The sequence below is a fragment of the Bombyx mori genome, chromosome 17 (assembly GCF_030269925.1).
Source record: "Bombyx mori chromosome 17, ASM3026992v2".
Lineage (NCBI taxonomy): Eukaryota > Metazoa > Arthropoda > Insecta > Lepidoptera > Bombycidae > Bombyx > Bombyx mori.
This window is the reverse complement of record NC_085123.1, coordinates 2,400,586-2,420,859: the sequence shown is the minus strand read 5'-3', so window position 1 is coordinate 2,420,859 and position 20,274 is coordinate 2,400,586. Positions and strand designations below refer to the sequence as shown.

Here is a 20,274-nt window from a genome sequence, read left to right as displayed (position 1 = left end):
ATCGGAGTGCTGGATAGCAATAAGTGTGAATGCGGTGCGGACATTGGCGATTTAAATCACATTATTCTTTCATGTCCCCTTTTTGATCATTCACTTCTATATAGTTCTTTATCATCACTTAGTATTCCTTTCCCTATATCTGTACCTTATTTATTACATACAGTAGACCCAGTTATTTATAAAATTATTATCTTATTCCTCAACAGTTTTAAACTAAAATTATAATTATATATATTATTTATTCTTCCTAATTATATTAATCCTAATCCAATTTTCCTGCCTAAACCTTATATAACTTATATTTTCTGATTTGCTTTTTGCTTCCTAACCTTTATTTTGAAAGTGGCAAATAACACTTGGTGTTGGGTCCAAAAAGAAGAAAAAAAAAAAAAAAAAAATAAAATACTTCAAACAAGATTCCTTCTTTAAGTTCAGTAAATAGTGAATACTAACTCGTGGAACAATGGTAGTTATGAAACTTTCATCATGAGTATCTAAATGCAAGAATATAAATTATTTATATCGAATGAAACAAGTGCATCGTGACAATACAGTTTCCATGTTTTGGGATCATGTTTACCGTAATCGGCATATCATGCAAGAGTTTCAGGACACTGAAGTGCACAAAACTAGTGTCTCGGTGTTCGTAGCGCTGTTTTATCTAGAAATGTTATACATATTGATCATGACTTTATCTATATTACATAGGTTGAATCAAAACATTGCTTCATAATATTTAAAAGGTAACTTTTTTCTACATTTTTTTGTACACAGTAAGCAATATGCAACGCATATAATGAAACCTACAGCCATAATAAACAAGCTAAATTAGACATACAATTAACTCTTCTATTACAAGATTTAAATTTACAATTCAAGTCAGTTTTACTGTAAATACAGGTTTGAACATGCAGTGTGTTTTCTGAACAAGTATATTATTATTATAGTAAATATGTAGTTATTAGGTAGGGATTTAGCCTATACCAAATAATAATAGATAAATAATAAAAAAACAAAACAAATACTTGTCTTCAACTAACTAATGCACCAAGTTCAACACCCTGAACCTATGAAACTTAATTTTGACAGCATGTGTTCATAATTAAATAAAATAATTACTAAGAATGTTTATGTACTCTAAGCCTTATTGGTCAATACTCAGTGAAAAATTCTCAGAGTCAATATAAAGTTTTATCATTATTATTTTACAAAACACAAGGTCCTTTTGTTGATTTTAGAAGATTACAAATTTCTAAAATTTTCTCTGAGAAACCTCATTTCTGTGTTATATAAATTTGAAACTTACAATAACTAGACACATGTCACAGAATTCTGATGTTGCTAGACTCCTACTGATGAAATGTTCAAATAAATAAAATGCAATTAACAATTCAAGTAACATAATTTGAATTTATAATTGAATATTTTCATTTTACAGTAGATGAAATGAAATAAAAATGTCTTTAGTAATGAATTTGAGTAGTCCTAGAAGAAGACTGTATCTCAGCAAAGACGGCAATGGAGTCTATATAGACAACTGTAATCTACCACAGCACCAAAGAGATGGTATTAGATTTATTTACAGACAATTTGAACTGGTAAGTTTAACATTCTTTGTATGATACTTATTGAATTGATCACAAATAAATAAACAGCACTTTTTATATTCCTAGAATGACAGTATATTACTATTTATATTGTATTAATGGTGAAACTTATCTTTTTGTTCTTTGAATTAGCAAATAAGAACAGTCTTAGCGTAAAAAAACTAATGTCGGAAGATTTGTAAATTTTTTTCTCAACTTTCTTAAATTTTATAATAAACTAGCTGACCCGGCAAACGTTGTGTTGCCTTAAATAAGATTTCTAGGGAAATTCTACTGTACAAAAAAAACCTCATTTAACCACATAATACCTCATTATAAACAAAAAAAATATCCAAAAAATTAAAATAAAAAATAAATGTTTGGGGTGGACAACCCTTTTCACTTAGGGGTATGAAAAATAGATAGTAGCCGATTCTCAGACCTACTGAACATACTATTGATACACAAATAAAACCAAAAAAACATGGCTGAAAAATGTATAGTATTGTATAGCTCTCAAATTATATATTAAGTGTATAATCTATGATGTATAGTGAGTAAGTAAGACAGGAGACCGGCTTCGTCCTCATCCCTACTACGTGATGTTTGCTGGATGAGTGGTGACACCTGGCGGGGATAGCTGATCAATTGATAGTTGATCAGTAGTCGACCGGCGAGGGCGGGAGATCAAATTCAATTTTTAAAAAATCATAATTAAAGGAACTTGACATTGTAAACTCTGAATAAGAACTTATCGTACTACAATTATAAAATTTGATTGCCATCTTGCAACCTTATTGCAGATTTGTGCATAGAAAAAGAAATATTAATCGGGGTGGAAAAATAGGGGTTGATCATAGAGGGGTGAAAATTTCAGAGTAATATGATTTTTTTTATTATACGTCATGGCAAAATAAAAACAAAATTCTCGCAAAAAATTTTAAATTTTTTAATTAGCAAATAAATAATAAGGGTTGATCATAGAGGGGTGAAAATTTAGGGTTGTATGTATTTTTATATACTGTATCATAAAAAAATAGAAATTAAAAATTTTGTCTAAAAAATAAATAAAAAAAATTAGGGGTGGACTACCCCTAACATTTAGGGGGATGAAAAATAGATGTTGGCCGATTCTCATAGATACCGGATAAGCACAAAAAATGTCATCAAAATCGGTCAAGCCGTTTCGGAGGAGTATGGCAACGAAAACTGTGACACGAGAATTTTATATATTAGATTGTAAACATTGCCTCTGATGTTTAGTATAGATAAGCCTCGTAGGTGATAATTACTTTATCTGTCCAGATAATGAGATTTATTTGTGGTAGATCAACTTGCTTGCTCCCAACATGTCCAGGAGTAGAAGCTATGCAAATTTATTTATTTTTTAGATTTTTAGTATTACATATGCTGAGAGCACACATGTTCCTCTATTTCGTATATATTCATTTCAAAGGAGTTATGCATTCTACTCGGACAGTTATATATTATATATAAAAATTGAGATTTCAACTTCAAGTTTGGAGATGAGTGGTGACATTCATATTATACTGTTTGTGTTATAGAACTATGACTAACCGCCAGCCTCAACTGCAGTAAACATTTTGTTTTTTGTACACATAATAACATCATCATTAAACTCATTCTTAAACAGATTTCTAAGACAATCTTAAGGAGCTACCCTATAAATGACCTTGTCCTAACCCAGGTAATGAAACCCTGATTCTATCATGCACTTAGTTTTACTACTATGAAACAATTACTGCACTGAAGAACACAAGCGAAACAATCACAGAGAGACTGCATATTGTACTTACTTTAGTCTGAGAATCTTCACTGATATGTGCTTTATTTTTGTATATATACTTTTCACCTTTCAGAAAAACCCTGGTATAATATTAAATGATCCATCAGGTTATGGAAAAAAATTACAAGTTGTCTTATTCATAAAAGCAATTAGACATGCTCTTGAGGACTCGGTGTTGATCATCTGCAATGACAATGATGCAGTCATTTGGCTGGAACACTTCAGGGAGTGGACTGATTTCTATGATGGTATATTTAATAAAATATCTTTGGCTATAGGAAATATATACAGCTATGAGTTAGTTGTGATTGCGATTTTCTTCAAAGATGATCCCTTAGACAGAACCCACTGAGTTTCTCGTCGAATCTTCTTAGTGGATCGCGTTCCGATCCGGTGGTAGATTCAACGAAACACTGCTCTTACTAGGGCTAGTTATAGTCAGTTCTCTCGGGTGAAAAACCGGTGGTCGAGCTCGCTTACCAATCCTTGCATATTTTGATTAGCCCTTTAAGCTATCAACGATAAAAAAAGGTGAACGGTCGCATCGCATCGATCGATGGTGTTAGGACCTCTTATGAGTCCACACAGGTAAGTACCACCACCCATCCTAATTTAGCCGTGAAGCAGAAATGCGTTTCGGTTTGAAGGGTGGGGCAGCTGTTGTAACTATACCGAGACCTTAGAACTCTTATCTCAAGGTGGGTGGCGGCATTTACGTAGTAGATGTCTATGGACTCCAGTAACCACTTAACAACAGGTGTGTGAGCTCGTCCACTCATATAAGCAATAAAAAAAAGCCTAACTTAGTGTTAAGTGGTCACTGGAGCTCATATCACAATATGAAATTCACTGACTCATCCTTAGACATGAGGCTTTAAATCATGTATGAACTATTACACCATTTCAACGAGAATAGCAGTGGCAGTATTGACATATAAAACACATTGCGCATTATCTAAGATCAAAATATCTAATTACAGAACATCATCAATTTAATCTAATATAGTTTTCTATTATTTTCAGAAGTGTGTATTGAGAATTTTAATCCTTACAAGAAGAAGTTTGTTTTTATAAACACCATGCAGAATCTTCAAGCATTCACCAGCCGACAGAGAAGTGTCATTATAATTGACAACGATATCGTCACAAAGGAAATGTTGAAGCTTTCATACAGATGCAACTTCAAGATATGGATGACATCCGTAGAAATGAAAGTAAGTCTGATCGAACAATTGAAATCTTTTTAATTAGTTTTTAACACAAAATTAATTTATTCAATAATATTAAATATTGAAATAAAATTGACGTTATTTATAATCGTACCTGTGAGATCCAACTTGAACATGGTCACATATTAAGTCTAAGAATTAACATTTTTGTAACATAATAGTGTTTCACAAGAGGCAGTAGTGGTAATCCACTACCTGCCTGCAGCTTGACTGTGCCATTGGTATCAGTGAAGTCCATCAGATGGGGTGTATACTCTTCTATTAACAAGGACAATAAAAAAACCCTAAATCGAGAACGATATGATTTAAAAAAAATCTATATAAGTAATAGGTTGGGGAAAAAGTTTCTTCGCATTTTTAAAAAAAAATCTCAACATTTTTAAATATAGTTTATTTACATTTAACTTAAAGTATGTAGGTACGATTTTGTTCGATAACTTTTTGCCATCTTGTAGGTAGGGACATGATCCTATTGCTATAGAAATTTTGGGCCTTCTGATCAAAATACCGCGACAATTGGTTTTGGCAATCCTCTCGTGATGTTAACCTTACACTGCCTAAAGAATTCTGAAGAGACCGAAATAGTTTTATTACAAGTTCATACATACTATAATGCGAAGACTTTTTCCCCAACCTTTTATTACAAGAATGTTAAGTAGATAATGCTGATTACTATAAATAATAGAAGCACTCACATATTGATATTATTGAAAAATACATGTAATAAAATAAAATAAAACTAATACAAAACAAAAGAATACTGTCGCGTTTCAGCAAAATTGTTCATCTATTAGGCAGTTTAATGAAAATGTTAATGTTATAAAGTTTTTTAGCCGCAATCCAGCTATCAGTATCTTATTTTCTACGGTTTTCGCGATTCGTAGACCTAATCAAAATAACATTACCTTATTTAAGATTATCACTGTAGTCTTTGAAATGTCCAAAATAATAATAAAATGATAATTAAAAAAAACTCACGATTAAACCATAAAACTAGTTTTAATTATATCAGTATAAATAAATATATTATAACTGGGAACAAATCACTCAAGGTCATCCAGCCACAGATTACGATTCCCTATGATATGGGTACCAGAGACTGATAAACAGATATTTAAATAAATACATATACTGACAATAAACACCCAGACAAAGAGCAAACAAACCTGTTCATCACACGAATCTTTGCCCGATGTGGGAATCGAACCCACGACCCTCGGCACAACAGTCAGGGCCACTAACTACTACACCAGCGAGTCTAAGCGAAAATTATGACAGTCTGATAGACAAATCTGTTAATCGTCTTTATTTTGCACTTCCAGAAAAATCTAGATCTATTCTCTGGGGTATACAGTTGGTTATTTCCAAAAGAAAAAGTAGAAATCGATAAATTCAAAATCAATGATGGTGATGCATCTGATTACGTAACCAAAACGATACTCTTCGATGCTTTCACCGAAGAGTTTTTGAAGAGGAGTGAGGATTTCTTAACGCCTTTTTCTGTTAATAAGGTAAGATTCTGTGTACATCTTTACGAGTCTCACCGAAAACACCGTACTTTAAGATTAAAATTTTAAAAGCATTCTGTTGTTTTTAGAAACCTAGTACTTCGGTCAAACAATCAAGAAAGAGAAAGGACATAACTGGTACTAAAATAAAACGTACTAAACGTGCAATTATAGATGACGATGATGATGATAATGATATTAAAGTAAATAGTGATATTAAACATAATAATGCTGATGTAACAAATAAGAATGATAATAGTAAGAGTGAAAATGGTGTTAATGATACTGGAGATCAATTAAAAATGGATGTTGAAACGTTCAAAGAACCATGTTCCGAAGTGAAAGTACCCGAATTGTGTGATAAGATTGTTAATAATATGGACTCGGTAGATCTGTTTGAACTCGATGAAATGATAGGTTTTAATAACATTAGTTATAATGATGTAAAACAAGCGATTATAAATGTAGAAAGTGATTTAGTGAATGATGATCAAATAAAAAATATTGAATCTGAAACTAAAAACAGTTGTAATCTACTTTTAAATAAGGTAGATAATACAAATAAAGTATCAGAAAATACAGTAGATACTACAAATAAAGTATCATTAAATAAAGACGATAATGAAGTAATTGATGATCATAAAATGAGTGTAGAAGAATCTGAAGTTGACGATCCAAATGACAGTACACAGAGTCACAAAAGTATAGACACGATAATGAAGGAATACGAACATAAAATATACGACAAATTCAAAGGCTCGCTGCTGGATAGTTTATTTTAAAAATATTTGTTCTATCTGTATCGTCGGTGATTCAATAGTGAGTTCTCGTTTCAATAGAAGCTGTTATTCGATTTAAAGATTTTATTTGTCGTTTTGCGGCACACAAATTGTACGCATAGTTTTTGTGACCGCTTAAAACCAAGTGCCTCGTCCTGTGCCCGCTTAAGCCAATAAAAAAAAAACAGTTCTAAAAATAAAATCGACGATATTCTTCTTTTAACCTCTTCTGAGCATTGGTTTTCGAACGCGCAAACTTTTACCATAGTATAGTCCAAAAAATGACAATTAATTAAGATAAGCTTGTGCACAGTAAACCCAAAGCTGAAGGATATTTCCGTTTGATTTTATGTATTTTAAAATATTAACATTTTAAACTTTTCATCGGTGAACAGAAGTGGGAAATGAAATGGGACTGTCATTCAATAAATTGCACTAGTTAGAATATTCTATGACAGTACTTTTTTTTAATGTCAATTGTGTATTTTATTTTATGAAAAATCTTTACTATATCTTATAGACTATAAAGGACATCCACGCCATCCTTACTTGATTGATGAATAATAATTTTTATTTATTTATTGATGATGGTTTATTGAATTGATGGTTTTAGAAATGTCGAATGTTTTTTTTTATCGTTTTTTCAGTTTTCCAAAATTACTAATATATTATACACATAAATTATTTAATTCATATATAATTCAGCAAACCAAAACTGAAAAACAATAACCAAAATTTTCGGAGTGGTTCCACGTGACCAATAAATGTCAACTTTCTTTTTCATCATCATCTTCACCCACACAATTATTGCATTTTTTAATTATCATATTTTATTACGAACAATGGCGACTGTTAGCCTCACACTTCGATCCTTGGGTTTAGATAAATCAATTAATGCATTAACAGATATATTAATGAAATAAAACATGCGTTTTTTAAAAGGTATAATTAATTTAAGTACATAATGTAATGTTTGCAATTTCTTTTTTTTTTCATTCCTTTGACTACGGAAATAAAGTATTTGTATTGTTTTTAATTAAGTTATGTATTTTAATTTGATGAGTAGCAAATATAATGTACAGAATTTTTTAAGATCATATTTGTTAGTAAAATTCGTTATGTTATAACATTTAAGTTAGTAGATTAAAAATGCAATACATAGTTGAATAATTTTAACATAGTTTTTGATAATTTTTTTTACTAATTTGTTATCTACAAAACATGCTATCTCTGAATGCCTAAAATAAGGAAATTATTATAATTATTGGACGTTTTTCCGTTTTCAAATCAATTTGACAAAAAAGCAAATTTTAGTATTTTGTAATTGAATTTTAAGTATTTAGTTTTATGAAAATAATTTTGTCTCACATTTGTTCATTAGTAGTTAGGGCAGTGATTCTCAAATTATATTTCTCACACCAATTTCCCATTAAAATTATTATTACAATGAACTATCTAACTTGTAATTAATCATTTCATTAATATACTGTTTGTAAAGTTTACAGTATTTTAAATTCAATACTATTATTATAATATTTTCTACTTTATATGTGTCATTATAGATAAATAAACAATGTTTAAACTTATCTTCTCCTTTGTGTGCTGTCAAAATTTGAAATTGTTACAACAGTAGTGTGGTGACAAAAAACGTTTGAGAACACTGGATTATTATGTCGAATGACGCGTGACGAAGTTTCAATCCTTGGAAACACTGAACTGCACTTGTGATTTTTAAATACAAACAATAGAGGAGAAAATTAAACTGTACTTAACTCTTTTTGCTATTGCATATATAGATAATGAAATAAATTTATTTTTTACGAAATAAATTACCATGAATGCATTATTTCTAATTTATAATACGTACATAGCAAAATGTACTTGGTCGCAATTATGTCAATACCAATTACAATTGTGAATCTTCTTCAGTAACTATCATTCGGGTCGTAATCAAGATTTATTGTTGTTCTTAATGAATAGCCAAACTCTCGGGCCACCTGGCGTTAAGTGGTTACCGGATCCCATCCCTACAACGAAAACCACAACTTAGAAATTTTGGGTTGAAGTCCTAATACATAACGTGCCTGATCTTTCACACCAGAAATTGTGATTACGCTGTCGCAAAAATAAATAGGGATAAGCTTACGTTGTGGCAAAAATAAATAGGAGAGACGTGCCTACCCACCCGGGGTACACATTCCGGGTAGCGCAACTCTAAAAATTCTAAATGTCAGTCGAAAATTCAATCTTAAGCACAGGCATCGTGTATTTGCAGCCGCCTCGGATAGTCCTGACGCAATCCATTCTCGAACTTCCAAAACCGATGTACTAATGCAATTGGGTTTTCATGATAGTACCAATGTGGCGCAGTGTGAAACGGAATGACTTCGACTGTTCGTATAATAAGTGCTCATGTTATGTATATGACGTATGTATTTGAACAAAATTGTATTTTATTACGTAATGAAAAACATATGCATCAAAAATTAAAATTAGGTCTAGAAATTGTTGGAATAGACAAGAATACCCTATGCCCATCGTCGCTGGCTCGTGATAAACAAAATCCTTGATGTAGACTAGTGATGTGCGACTGAGAATATAAATTTAATATAATATCTAGTACATAGTTAACGTTTGTAATTTTTTAAAATAAATAATAGAGTGTACGACTAATAAATATTGCGAAAACAAGTCTACTTGTGAAATTTCACGTAATAATATGTTCTGGGAAGATTAATAAATATCATCGGATAGATTATTCAAAAGAAATGAGTGATAATTTATTTCAAAGAAATAAAAATACGTTTTTTTTCTTCCTTTTATATTCATTTAATATATTTAACAATTTTCTTAAAATACGAATAAGCCAACGTTTTTTTTTCTTTTTTTTTCTACCCTCGAAGTAATGTTAAATATCTATATATTTTGTTAAATAAATTTGTCTATGATCAACAATATTTTTGTTTTATTTGTTAGGTAACAATATGCCTCGTAAAACGAACTAGTATCCATAAAGGATTTTTTTACATAATATAAATACATATTTGTTAATTTACAAATGAAAATTTTTAACCAAATCGCATTTGCTAATCAAATGTATAATATTTAGGCCAAATTTGAGGAAAACCTCGTTTGAGTATTGAATTATCTTTTTAATTGCAAAAAAGCAAGTATAATTGCAAAAGTATTTATCCTTTTCATCACTCGTGGAGATGACAACACTAGCGGCGTACCCAACCCGCTACAGATATAATACATATAATAATAAATAATATAAAAAAAATATGTTTTTCCCCTTAATAACTAAAACTAGTTGAATTAATTTATAGTTTAACTGTAACCGCGTCAATATATAATATAATAACTATATAAAACTATAACACTACCAATAAGTAGTCAGTTAAATTTAAAATATATAAAAATAGTTAAAAATCTATTTTCCAGGTACAAGTTGCTCACGAAGTTAACTCACATTAGCTAACATTCGTTTAAAAAAATAAATAAATTGCTCACCAATTTTTAGCAGTTACAGTTTGGCAGATTTTATGCCGAAAAAAATCTATTTAACAATATCATTGTTATTAATCAGCTGCCAAACTTGAGCACTCATGAACACACAGTTACTTTCTTAATAACTGGGATTAAGGCGATCTCTCGTTATATATGTTTTGCCGTTCATATATTTTTAAAATCGCATTTAATTCAGTTATTTTTATATTAGTTTCATATAGTTTAAAAGTTTTGAGTTCCCAAATGATCATAAGTTGCGAGGAATGTTTAGGTATAAATATTAATATAATTCAACTCTTACTTGCTAGAATTTATTAAAATAAAATATAATATTATAAAGGCGTTTCTAACATAATCAACGAATGGAATGTATGACTAATATAATGCGTAAGTACATAAGCTAAGATATTAGTTGCCACGTGGAATAACGTTGAACAATGCTCGACGCGAGAGTCATAAAGTCGGATGTTCACAATTTCTGATGTCTTATTATAAATGCTTTGACCATTTTCAAAGCCTGTAGTAAAATACAGCTTTTTACGTCACCTTACTATAAAATTATATTACATTGAATACTTCCAGTTACAATAAACTAAGGGGGATCATCGCGGACCATTTTTAAAAATTCAATCGAACATTTTATGGGTTATCTTTGGCCCGTACAAATCGATTTAAAAGGTAAAATCGATTTTAGTCTGTATGTAAATATTTAATCAAATATTTTCGTGCAAATCGATCTAAAAGGTAAAATCGATTTTAGTCTGTTCGTAAATATTTCCGAGCAAATCGATATAAAAGGCAGAATCGATTTTTGTAAAATAAAAAAAGGAAGCGAAACATTGTCTCTTAATTTTGTAACTTCTCAAATCGAAGCCGAACTTAAGGAATGACATTTAATCGTATTACTGTCATAAGGAGCCAATCAAATTACACTAGTTGAAATACAGAGTTGTACAGCAAATTATGGAACTGGGGCGCGTTCCCGCCCGGCCCTGACACCGGACCCTGAAAGCATCCGTTTATTAACTCGATGGATAAACGTCTTATCCGCCCGCTGTATAACAATCGGGCTTTCCGATTTGTAAATAGCCGTAAACACTCTAGCTAAGCATTTACCTAGAAAAATATTAACCGAAAACACATTTTGTTTCTATTTTTCATTTATCATCAGTTAGAGAAGAAGAAGGTTTCGTTTAACATATCTATAAAAAAAAAAGATAATTTTCGAACACAGAGTCTACTAAAAAAAAATCGCCAATGGGAATGTGTTTGAATCATAAATATATATAAAAGACCATTTTAATCTTTGCATAAGTATTCATTTGCCAATCGTTTTCAAAATCTGCCATTAAAAATGACAGATGAGAGCCATAAATAAATATCAATCTGAGCTGATTGATTCGTAAAAATAATTCAAATCAGTAATATAATTTTATGTGGTCAATAAAATTGGCATCACAGACCTATAGAAAAAAGGCCACAAATTTATGATCGATTATGGTACCATTCAATATAATATTAGAAATTGGTAGTTTATATAAAAATCATTGTCTATGCCATAAAATAAAAGATACAACTTTTGTCTGTGATAGAGCTTAGACGCTTCTCTTGCCAAAATGCTCATTTTAACGAATGCACGTGTTTTATTTTAGATAGTTCCGAACAAAAAAAATTTCTTTGACAACCATCGCAATAGCAAGCCGAACTAAATTAATCTAGATCGTTCTTAAAATAAATATTACATATAGCTATAACGCGCATAAAAGATTAACTATTAATAAGATGATGAATTGAAATTCGCTTAATCTTTTGACCAAGCTCTATTATATCGAGGAGCGAAGAAAGGCTATTTAGCTTAAGCGCCATTTTGCTTAACACGCGACATTTATCTTTGTAATTAAAGGTGCGTTTTATCTGATATTAGCATCAACAGTTCGATGTTTTTAATTGAACTTCAATTAAGTTTACTCCATTCAAATAGCTAAAGAAGAAATTGTTATGATAATTTTTTCCAAATTTTAAACTTTTTTTTTTGCTTAGATGGGTTGACGAGCTCACAGTCCACCTGGTGTTAAGCGGTTACTGGAGCCCATGGACATCTACAACGTAAATGCGCCACCCACCTTGAGATGTAAGTTCCAAGGTCTCAAGTGTAGTTACAACGGCTGTCCCACCCTTCAAGCCGAAACGCGTTACTGCTTCACGGCAGAAATAGGCAGGGCGGTGGTACCTACTCGCGCGGACTCACAAGAAGTGCTACCACCAGTAATTACGCAAATTATAATTTTGCGGGTTTCACTTTTATTACACGATGTTATTCCTTCACCGTGGAAGTTAATAGTGAACATTTGTTGAGTACGTAATTCATTAGAATTCAAATTAGAAAAAAAAGAACTTTAAATGGCTCTCCTGTAATATTACAAACATGTCGCTTAAACCAAATAGCCTTTCACCCATCTATATACAGGATGATTTAAAAGTTTGATCGATATTATTACCGCTTACTTTAAATTACTTTAATGTACAGGGCGTTTCTTTTACTATAGAAATTTAATTATCGTTCCTCGGTAACAAATTAGTACCAGACGTCGTACTCCAGTCACGATAATAACGTAACGTCAGTTTAACTAAGAAATAAAAATTTGAACATTATCATTAAAAAAAAAAAAAGTTGCTTTCCTACAAAAACGGTACGTCAATAAATATGTTATTAAAAATCACATCACAACAAGACATGTTTTATATAATTTTGCGTTTCTAATGTTACACATTACATAAAAGGCAATAATGAAGCGATAATTAATTACTAAAATAAAAATGTCTATATAATATTATCTATTATCAAGACAACCCAGTTTCTGCTTCTAGCCTTGTCTCTACGGTCCGCTACGAAATATCATACAGTTACAATTTTTTTTTGTTTTCGTTCACTAATATTTCTATTGATTTGAATACGTTTTAAATCGTTCGCGTACCGTTAGGGGGTGACGTGGAGGTATTCCGCAACAAACACCCTGAATATCTTATTTAGGTTCTCTATTGTGTTGAAGTCGAGGGCGGTCATGTCGTCGTCCGCCGTGTGCCACACGCTGGGGAAAGGCGACGGAATCACGTGCAAGATGTCCACGTCTAAAACAAAAAAAAAAAAAAGAATATAAATATCAGCGCAACCCTGCTATTAAGGGTCGCCGAACACGGGGCCACCTACCTTGAGATATAAGTTCTAAGGCCTCAAAATTATAATTTGCGTAATTACTGGCGGTAGGACGTCATGTTAGTCCGCACGGGTAGGTACCAACACCCTGCCTATTTCTGCCGTGAAGCAGTAATACGTTTCGGTTGGAAGGGCGGGGCAGCCGTTGTACTGTTAAAAGTAAGACCTTAGAACTCTATACAATGGGTTATTATTATATTGATTTAGCGTCAAATCTGTATATCTGCAAACTTATCTATGACAATGATATCAATACGTATCGTAAAGATAAATTTGCGTTACATAATGTTAAACGAAGTGCAGATCAGAGTGAGAATTTTAAGGTAATATGTGAGGTACAGTAGGGGAAGTAGACCTTATTCCCTATTAATGAAGGTACTAAAAAGCCGTAGAAAATAAGCACTTCAAAATGCGGTAGGAAAGGGACCTTCTAAAACACTGTAAGGAATAGGCTCTACATAACTATAAACAAGCAAGATAAATTCTCATGGAACCTAGACTTTTTTATGAATGGGGGTCACCGGTGCCCCGGAGGCCTTTCCAGTTTCACCAGGACAGATGGGCGAGCAATGCATGTGACTAGGAGATGTGTGAAAATGGTAGAGCAAGGTAGAGAGGGAAGAGGTCGACCGAAGAAGACATGGATGGAGTGTGTGAATGATGATATGAGAGAGAGAGAGAGAGAGAGAGAGGTAACGGCTTATAGAAGAGAATGGAATAGAAAAAATCGCTGTGCCGACCCCACCTAGTGGGATAAGGTGGAGCCAAAGAAGAAGAGGTGGGCGAGCAAAGGCTCAGCCAGGAGGGGAGGGATTTCCTAACAGCTGCCCGAGCGTCTCCAAAGGTGACCTAACAACTCTGGAGCAGCTGCTTCGCGAATGAAGACCCTAGTTGTTGAACCTTGTTGAAACTATGACTTTAGAACGGTGTTTCCCAACTTGGGGCCCACGCCTCACAAAGGGGCAATTTGATAATTAAGGGGAGCAATCGCACTAAATTAATATAGAAAATCTGTATTAAAATTATTTTGAATTTGAATTTCAGTTTTCTATTATATGTTTTGAAATATGTGTTCTGATAACAATTTCACAGTGATTTCGTGCTAAAAGCTATCATTTATGTTTTTAAAGTAAACAAATAAATTTTTTAATGATTGAAATGATGTATAGGGATGTAGATCATAAAAATTTCAGAAATGTTACAGTGGGGTGTGGCACAAAAAAGGTTGGGAAACACTGCTTTAGAATGTCTAATAATAGTTTTATTATATATATTAAACCGAAGGAAATCCTAATCCTTCGGTTTCCGCGATTTATAAACGTAGAACTACTTTTACATTTTAATCTCACTTTTAATATCTTCATTCATCTTATCAATCGTCCGTGACCACGAAAACTGTAAAGGACTCAAAACGTCGGAAACAATAAACACGCGAGATTTAAGGTGTTGTAGTGTTTTTTAAAATAAAATAATAATCACTGGAAACAGATCAGACACGGTCATCGGGCTCCCAATTAGGAATACCTGTGTTACATAGGTCTACTCTGTCTTCATCATCATCATCATAGTCTTGGCAGAGCGGAACGTGGATTTCTTGATTATTAAAGCCTAGGCTTGCCTTGCCAGATGTTCTCCATAGTTTACGAACGAGGCTTGAGCGCACGTACTCATTAAGTGGGATATTGATAGGGATTTTCATCTGATCAGGCGCACGGGGTTTCGTCCACGAGATATTTTACCATTGACCCTACCTTGAACAACAAGTTTCTCGATAGTACATTTTTTTTTTTTTTTTTTTTTTTTTTTTTTTTTTTTTTTTTTTTTTTTTTTTTTTTTTTTTTTTTTTTTTTTTATTGCCCTTGTAGGCAGACGAGCATACGGCCCACCTGATGGTGAGTGGTAATCACTTAGCCCCAGGCTGGCCTTGAGCTCGTCCATCAATCTAAGCAATAAAAAAAAGAAAATTCATTTTATCAGGTCACAGAACCTAAAAATTTAGGTTTTTTTTTTTTTTTTTTTTTTTTTTTTTTTTATTGCCCTTGTAGGCAGACGAGCATACGGCCCAACTGATGGTGAGTGGTTACCGTCGCCCATGGACTTCAGCAATGCCAGGGGCAGAGCCAAGCCGCTGCCTACCGCTTAATACTCTCCACAAGCCTCGTTTGAAGAAGGACATGTCATAGCGCTCGGGAAACACCGTGGAGGGGAGCTCATTCCATAGCCGGATGGTACGTGGCAAAAAAGACCTCTGGAAACGCACTGTGGATGACCGCAGTGGCTCCAGGTAGTATGGATGAACTCTACTCCGGTGGCGGGCGGTGCGATGGTAAAAACGAGATGCCGGTATCATCTCGAACAATTCCTCAGAGCACTCCCCATGGAACATACGGTACAAAATACAGAGGGAACCGAAGTCCCTCCGCAGACCCAGAGGTTCCAAACGATCCGTGAGACCGGGATTATCGACAATCCGAACGGCCCTCCTCTGTATGGAGTCAAATGGAAGAAGCTGGTATTTGGGAGCCCCGGCCCAGAGATGGGAGCAGCACTCCACGCGAGGCCGGACTTGTGCTTTATAAAGCAAAAGCCTTTGTCCAGGCGTGAAGTACCGCTTCGCTCTGTTGAGGACTCCCAGCATTTTGGACGCCAACTTGGCTTTGCCTTCCAAATGACTCCGAAACTGGACATCGCTCGAAATGTCGACCCCAAGTATCCCAATACTCTCGGAAGGTTGCAGGGATACTCCTTGGAATTGCGGCGCCATGACAAAGGGGTCCTTCTTCGCAGTGAACGCGCAAACTTGTGTCTTTAACGGGTTGAATTGAACCAAGTTCAATTCACCCCATTTGGAGACTCGCCCCAGAGAGTTCTCCACTTCAGACACAAGTTTTGATCGTCTCTCTTGCACCACGCTCCGAGAGAGACTCTGATGGCCGATATATCGCGCATCCCCCGTGCTGTCATCCGCATAGCAATGCATGCCATCAATAGACAGCATGTCATTAATATACAGGATGAAAAGCGTGGGGGAGAGCACCGAACCTTGTGGAACGCCAGCGTTAATGGTCATGGTATCAGAACAGTCACCGTCTACAACGACCGTGATGCTCCGCCCATCCAAAAAGCTAGCGATCCACTTGCAGAGACCCTCGGGGATTCCGTAAGATGGTAGCTTCGACAGAAGTGCCCTATGCCAGACCCTGTCGAAGGCCTTCGCAATATCAAGGCTCACAGCAAGAGCCTCGCCCTTGCTCTCCAAGGCTTCAGCCCACCTGTGAGTAAGGTATACAAGAAGATCGCCAGCTGAGCGACCGCGACGGAAACCGTACTGTCGGTCACTGATCAGCTGGCGATCCTCCAGATACTTCAGGAGTTGTATATTAATTATTCGCTCCATCACCTTGGAAAGCAAGGAAGTTATCGCGATAGGCCTGTAGCTCGATGGGTCCGACCGGTCACCCTTCTTGGGGATAGGGTGGACGTGGGCAGTCTTCCATGAAGACGGAACCCTGTTAGCGCAATAAGAGAGGCGATACAAACGCGTTAGCGCAGGCGTCAGCTCAGGGGCGCACGTTTTCAGAACCACTGCAGGGATGCCGTCTGGCCCGCTCGACTTATGGACGTCCAGGAGTCGGAGTTCCCGCCTGACTGCACACTGTGTAAAGCAGATCTCCGGCAGGGAACTATCACACCGGAGGATGTTCGGTGGTGTGGCACCCCCGTCGTCCACAGTCGAGTTCGAGGCGAAGAGTTTGACCAGAAGGTCGGCCTTCTCTTTCGCACTATGGGCCAGACTGTCATCGGACTTGCGTAGTGGTGGGAGACTAGACCTGCAAAAGTTACCTTCTGCAGCTTTGGCGAGCGACCAAAAAGCACGGCTCCCAGAGGGATAGCTCTTCAGTCGCTCGCCAATTCTAGCAACGTGCTCCGATTTCGCCCTGGCAATAACCTTCTTGTAGGACCTGGAAGCGGCGTTATATTTCCGCCTTTCCTCTGAGATGTTAGGATCCCGACGTCTCCTAGCATCATCCCATGCAACGTATGCGGACCGCTTGAGGTGTGCAGCATCCCTGCTGGCATTGTTATACCAGGGTCTGCTGCGACCCCCAACGGGCACTTCAGAGGAGGGAATAAACAATTCCATCCCCTGGAGCACCACGTCTTTAAGACGGTCCGCACAGACGTCAGGATCAGCAGAGGAAAAGCAGAACCGCCCCCATGGGTAGGATGCGTAAAACTCACGCAATCCATCCCAATCTGCTGACAAATACTGCCAAACTCTTCGATACCTGGTCGTCGTTCGACGACTAGGACGAGAGAGTGGTGTGGCAGCACGGATAAGGCAGTGATCAGACGATCCAAGTGGAGCGTCGACCACCACACTGTATCCGGCTGGATCGGTGGTCAGCAGAAGGTCCAACAGAGAAGGCTCGTGCCCCTCAATATCTGGGACACGGGTGGGCTGTGTCACCAGCTGGGAGAGGCCGTAGGCCAAGGCGAAATCGTAGGCAGTCCGACCCGGGAGGTCAGTGGTTCTGGACCCCAACCACTCTTGGTGATGAGCGTTAAAGTCTCCAAGAACCACCACCTCCGCAGATGGGTACTGCTCAAGCACGCGGTTAGTCCCCTCTTGCACATGCTCTATCAGAGCTGAACCTGCATCACTGCTGTGGGACCTGTACAGGCACGCGTAGACTCGGGTACAGCCCCCGTGATCTACGCGCAGCCACAAGAGGGACAGGTCCCGTTGTTCGAGGCTTCGTAGACGGCGACAACAGACATCAGCCCGGACGAATACACACACCCCGGCTTTACGCAGGAAGTTGTGCTCCAATACGTAGCCGGGGTATTCAAGGTACGAAGTATCATCCGGAGCAGATATCTGCGTCTCCGTCAGAAAAAGAAGGGCAGGCTGCGCCGTCTCAAGATGGTGGTGTACGGCGTCGAGGTTGCTATGTAGACCCCTTACATTGCTGAAATCCACATTAAATGTGGAATGGGGAGTCGCCGACAAAACCCTTTTCCTTTTTCGAACTTTCATTTTTTTTTTTTTTTTTTTTTTATTTGGAGAGTGGGATTGGGCGGGGTAGGATGTTCGAGGCGAAATCGTGACAATACCTGAATAAAGCGCGGAGCACAGTACGTGCTCGACCACGGGTTGCGTGAGCGACTGACGCAGGGCATGGAAGGGCCCCCAGTCCACCCTGCGTGCGATCGCCGGGATCCACTCCGGTCTCCGACTCCGGCACGACGACCGCACGACAGGATTTTACACCGGTTGGTGGGACAGCTTCCCGGGGCGGAGTTTAGTAGTGACACCCGGGTTCAGGTCCCCAACTGACCGGCGGGCGGCGGCGAACACCGTTTCACTGGGTCTCCCTATACCCCCGTCAAACAATCACGTCCCGCGAGCTCACACGCACGTCTGCTCCGCATGTTCCAGGTATCGCCAAGATTCACCCCCAACAAGGAAGAGGAAAGGGTAGGAATAACACTGGCTCTCCAACCCACACGCCGGAACACAGCTAGGCTATTTGGCGGCGGACTCTAGTTGGAGGGTGGTCGCCAGCCAGTCGGACAAGTCCTACCACCGATTACGTATTCGGCTCCCGTTTTGCACCACCCAGGGGTTACTTGTAGGGAATCGCGGGTTAAACCTACGGAAGCGGGAAGCAATCAACCCCCCATACTATCATACAATCAACCCCATACATACTTATATACGTTTAAATATATATACAATCAACCCCATACAATCAACCCCATACATACTTATATACGTTTAAATATATATACGTATCTAGATAATAACCCAGATCAAAATTAAAAACCGACCTGTTCATCACACAATGTTTGCCTGATGTGGGAATCGAACCCACGACCCTCGGCGCCACAGTCGGGTGCGCACCCGCAACTACTGCGCCACCGAGTCAGTCAAAATGATTTAAAGTTGGTACATATGTATAGTTTATTTTTTAGTATTTAAGTTTCAATTAATAATAATTTGTTTCAATTATTTATATGCAGGAAATAATTTTTAATTTAAATTAAAAATTTAATGGCCAATTAAATATGTCAAATTTGTTTAGAAAGATAGGCCGCGCGGACGCGGATATGAAATACGCTATCAAAAAAAAAAAAACACTTGGCTATGTGTCTTTATCGGGCATTCAGCAATTCTATCTGCATCTGTGGCAATGTTTACAAATGCACAATATTATTAGAGCACTAAAACCATAGATAACGAATATTAGGAAACAAGTTGCACACGTGTTCGTGGAGTAATTAATTAATATTATTGTTTTAATTACAGCGTCAATGTCGCGCTATCGGGGCAATAAAAAATCGAAATGACAAAATTAACTGTTGTCCTGAACACGTAATTATCAATACACAAATATGTTACTAATAGGTATATGTACTGACTTAAGATCTATGGGAGGGAACTTGACTTCACGGTCAAACGCGGCGTGTTAAAATTTTTTACTGATTGTAGGACGTCTTGTGAGTCCGCACGGGTAAGTACTACTACCCTGCCTATTTCTGCCCTGAAGCAGTAATGCGTTTCGGTTTGAAGGGAGGGGCAGCCGTTGTACTGTTAAAACTGAGACCTTATAATTCATATTATATCTCGAGGTGGG

The 20,274-nt window shown here is 36.3% G+C and overlaps 2 protein-coding genes across 3 annotated transcripts in view; one reads left to right on the top strand and one right to left on the bottom strand.

The window, feature by feature from the left end:
- The first annotated feature begins 399 nt into the window (after positions 1-399).
- On the top strand, positions 400-9,864 carry LOC101745751 (uncharacterized). 2 transcript variants are annotated; one of them, XR_009975316.1, is made up of 7 exons: positions 400-743; positions 1,439-1,598; positions 3,467-3,641; positions 4,417-4,607; positions 5,945-6,133; positions 6,220-9,405; positions 9,485-9,864. XR_009975316.1 is itself a non-coding variant. In XM_004921930.5 (6 exons), exons 2-6 carry the CDS (start codon positions 1,458-1,460, stop codon positions 6,910-6,912), a joined length of 1,389 nt encoding a protein of 462 aa, XP_004921987.1. In that variant the 5' UTR covers positions 400-743; positions 1,439-1,457; the 3' UTR covers positions 6,913-9,864. The 2 variants fall into 2 exon arrangements, 1 of the variants encoding a protein (XP_004921987.1); XM_004921930.5 differs by having other exon boundaries at positions 6,220-9,864.
- Positions 9,714-20,274, bottom strand: part of LOC101745987 (glutaminyl-peptide cyclotransferase) — a 24,564-nt gene continuing 14,003 nt past the window's right edge. Inside the window, exon 5 of the mRNA XM_012691040.4 lies at positions 9,714-13,548. Within this exon, the coding sequence (XP_012546494.1) occupies positions 13,397-13,548 (152 nt within the window). The 3' untranslated portion in view covers positions 9,714-13,396. The remainder of the gene's footprint in view (positions 13,549-20,274) is intronic.

Coding starts and splice junctions, on each gene's coding strand:
- LOC101745751 (XM_004921930.5), top strand. CDS start 1,458: ATGTCTTTAGTAATGAATTTGAGTAGTCCTAGAAGAAGACTGTATCTC. Junction 1,599..3,466: donor TTTACAGACAATTTGAACTG/GTAAGTTTAACA, acceptor TTCACCTTTCAG/AAAAACCCTGGTATAATATT. Junction 3,642..4,416: donor GTGGACTGATTTCTATGATG/GTATATTTAATA, acceptor TATTATTTTCAG/AAGTGTGTATTGAGAATTTT.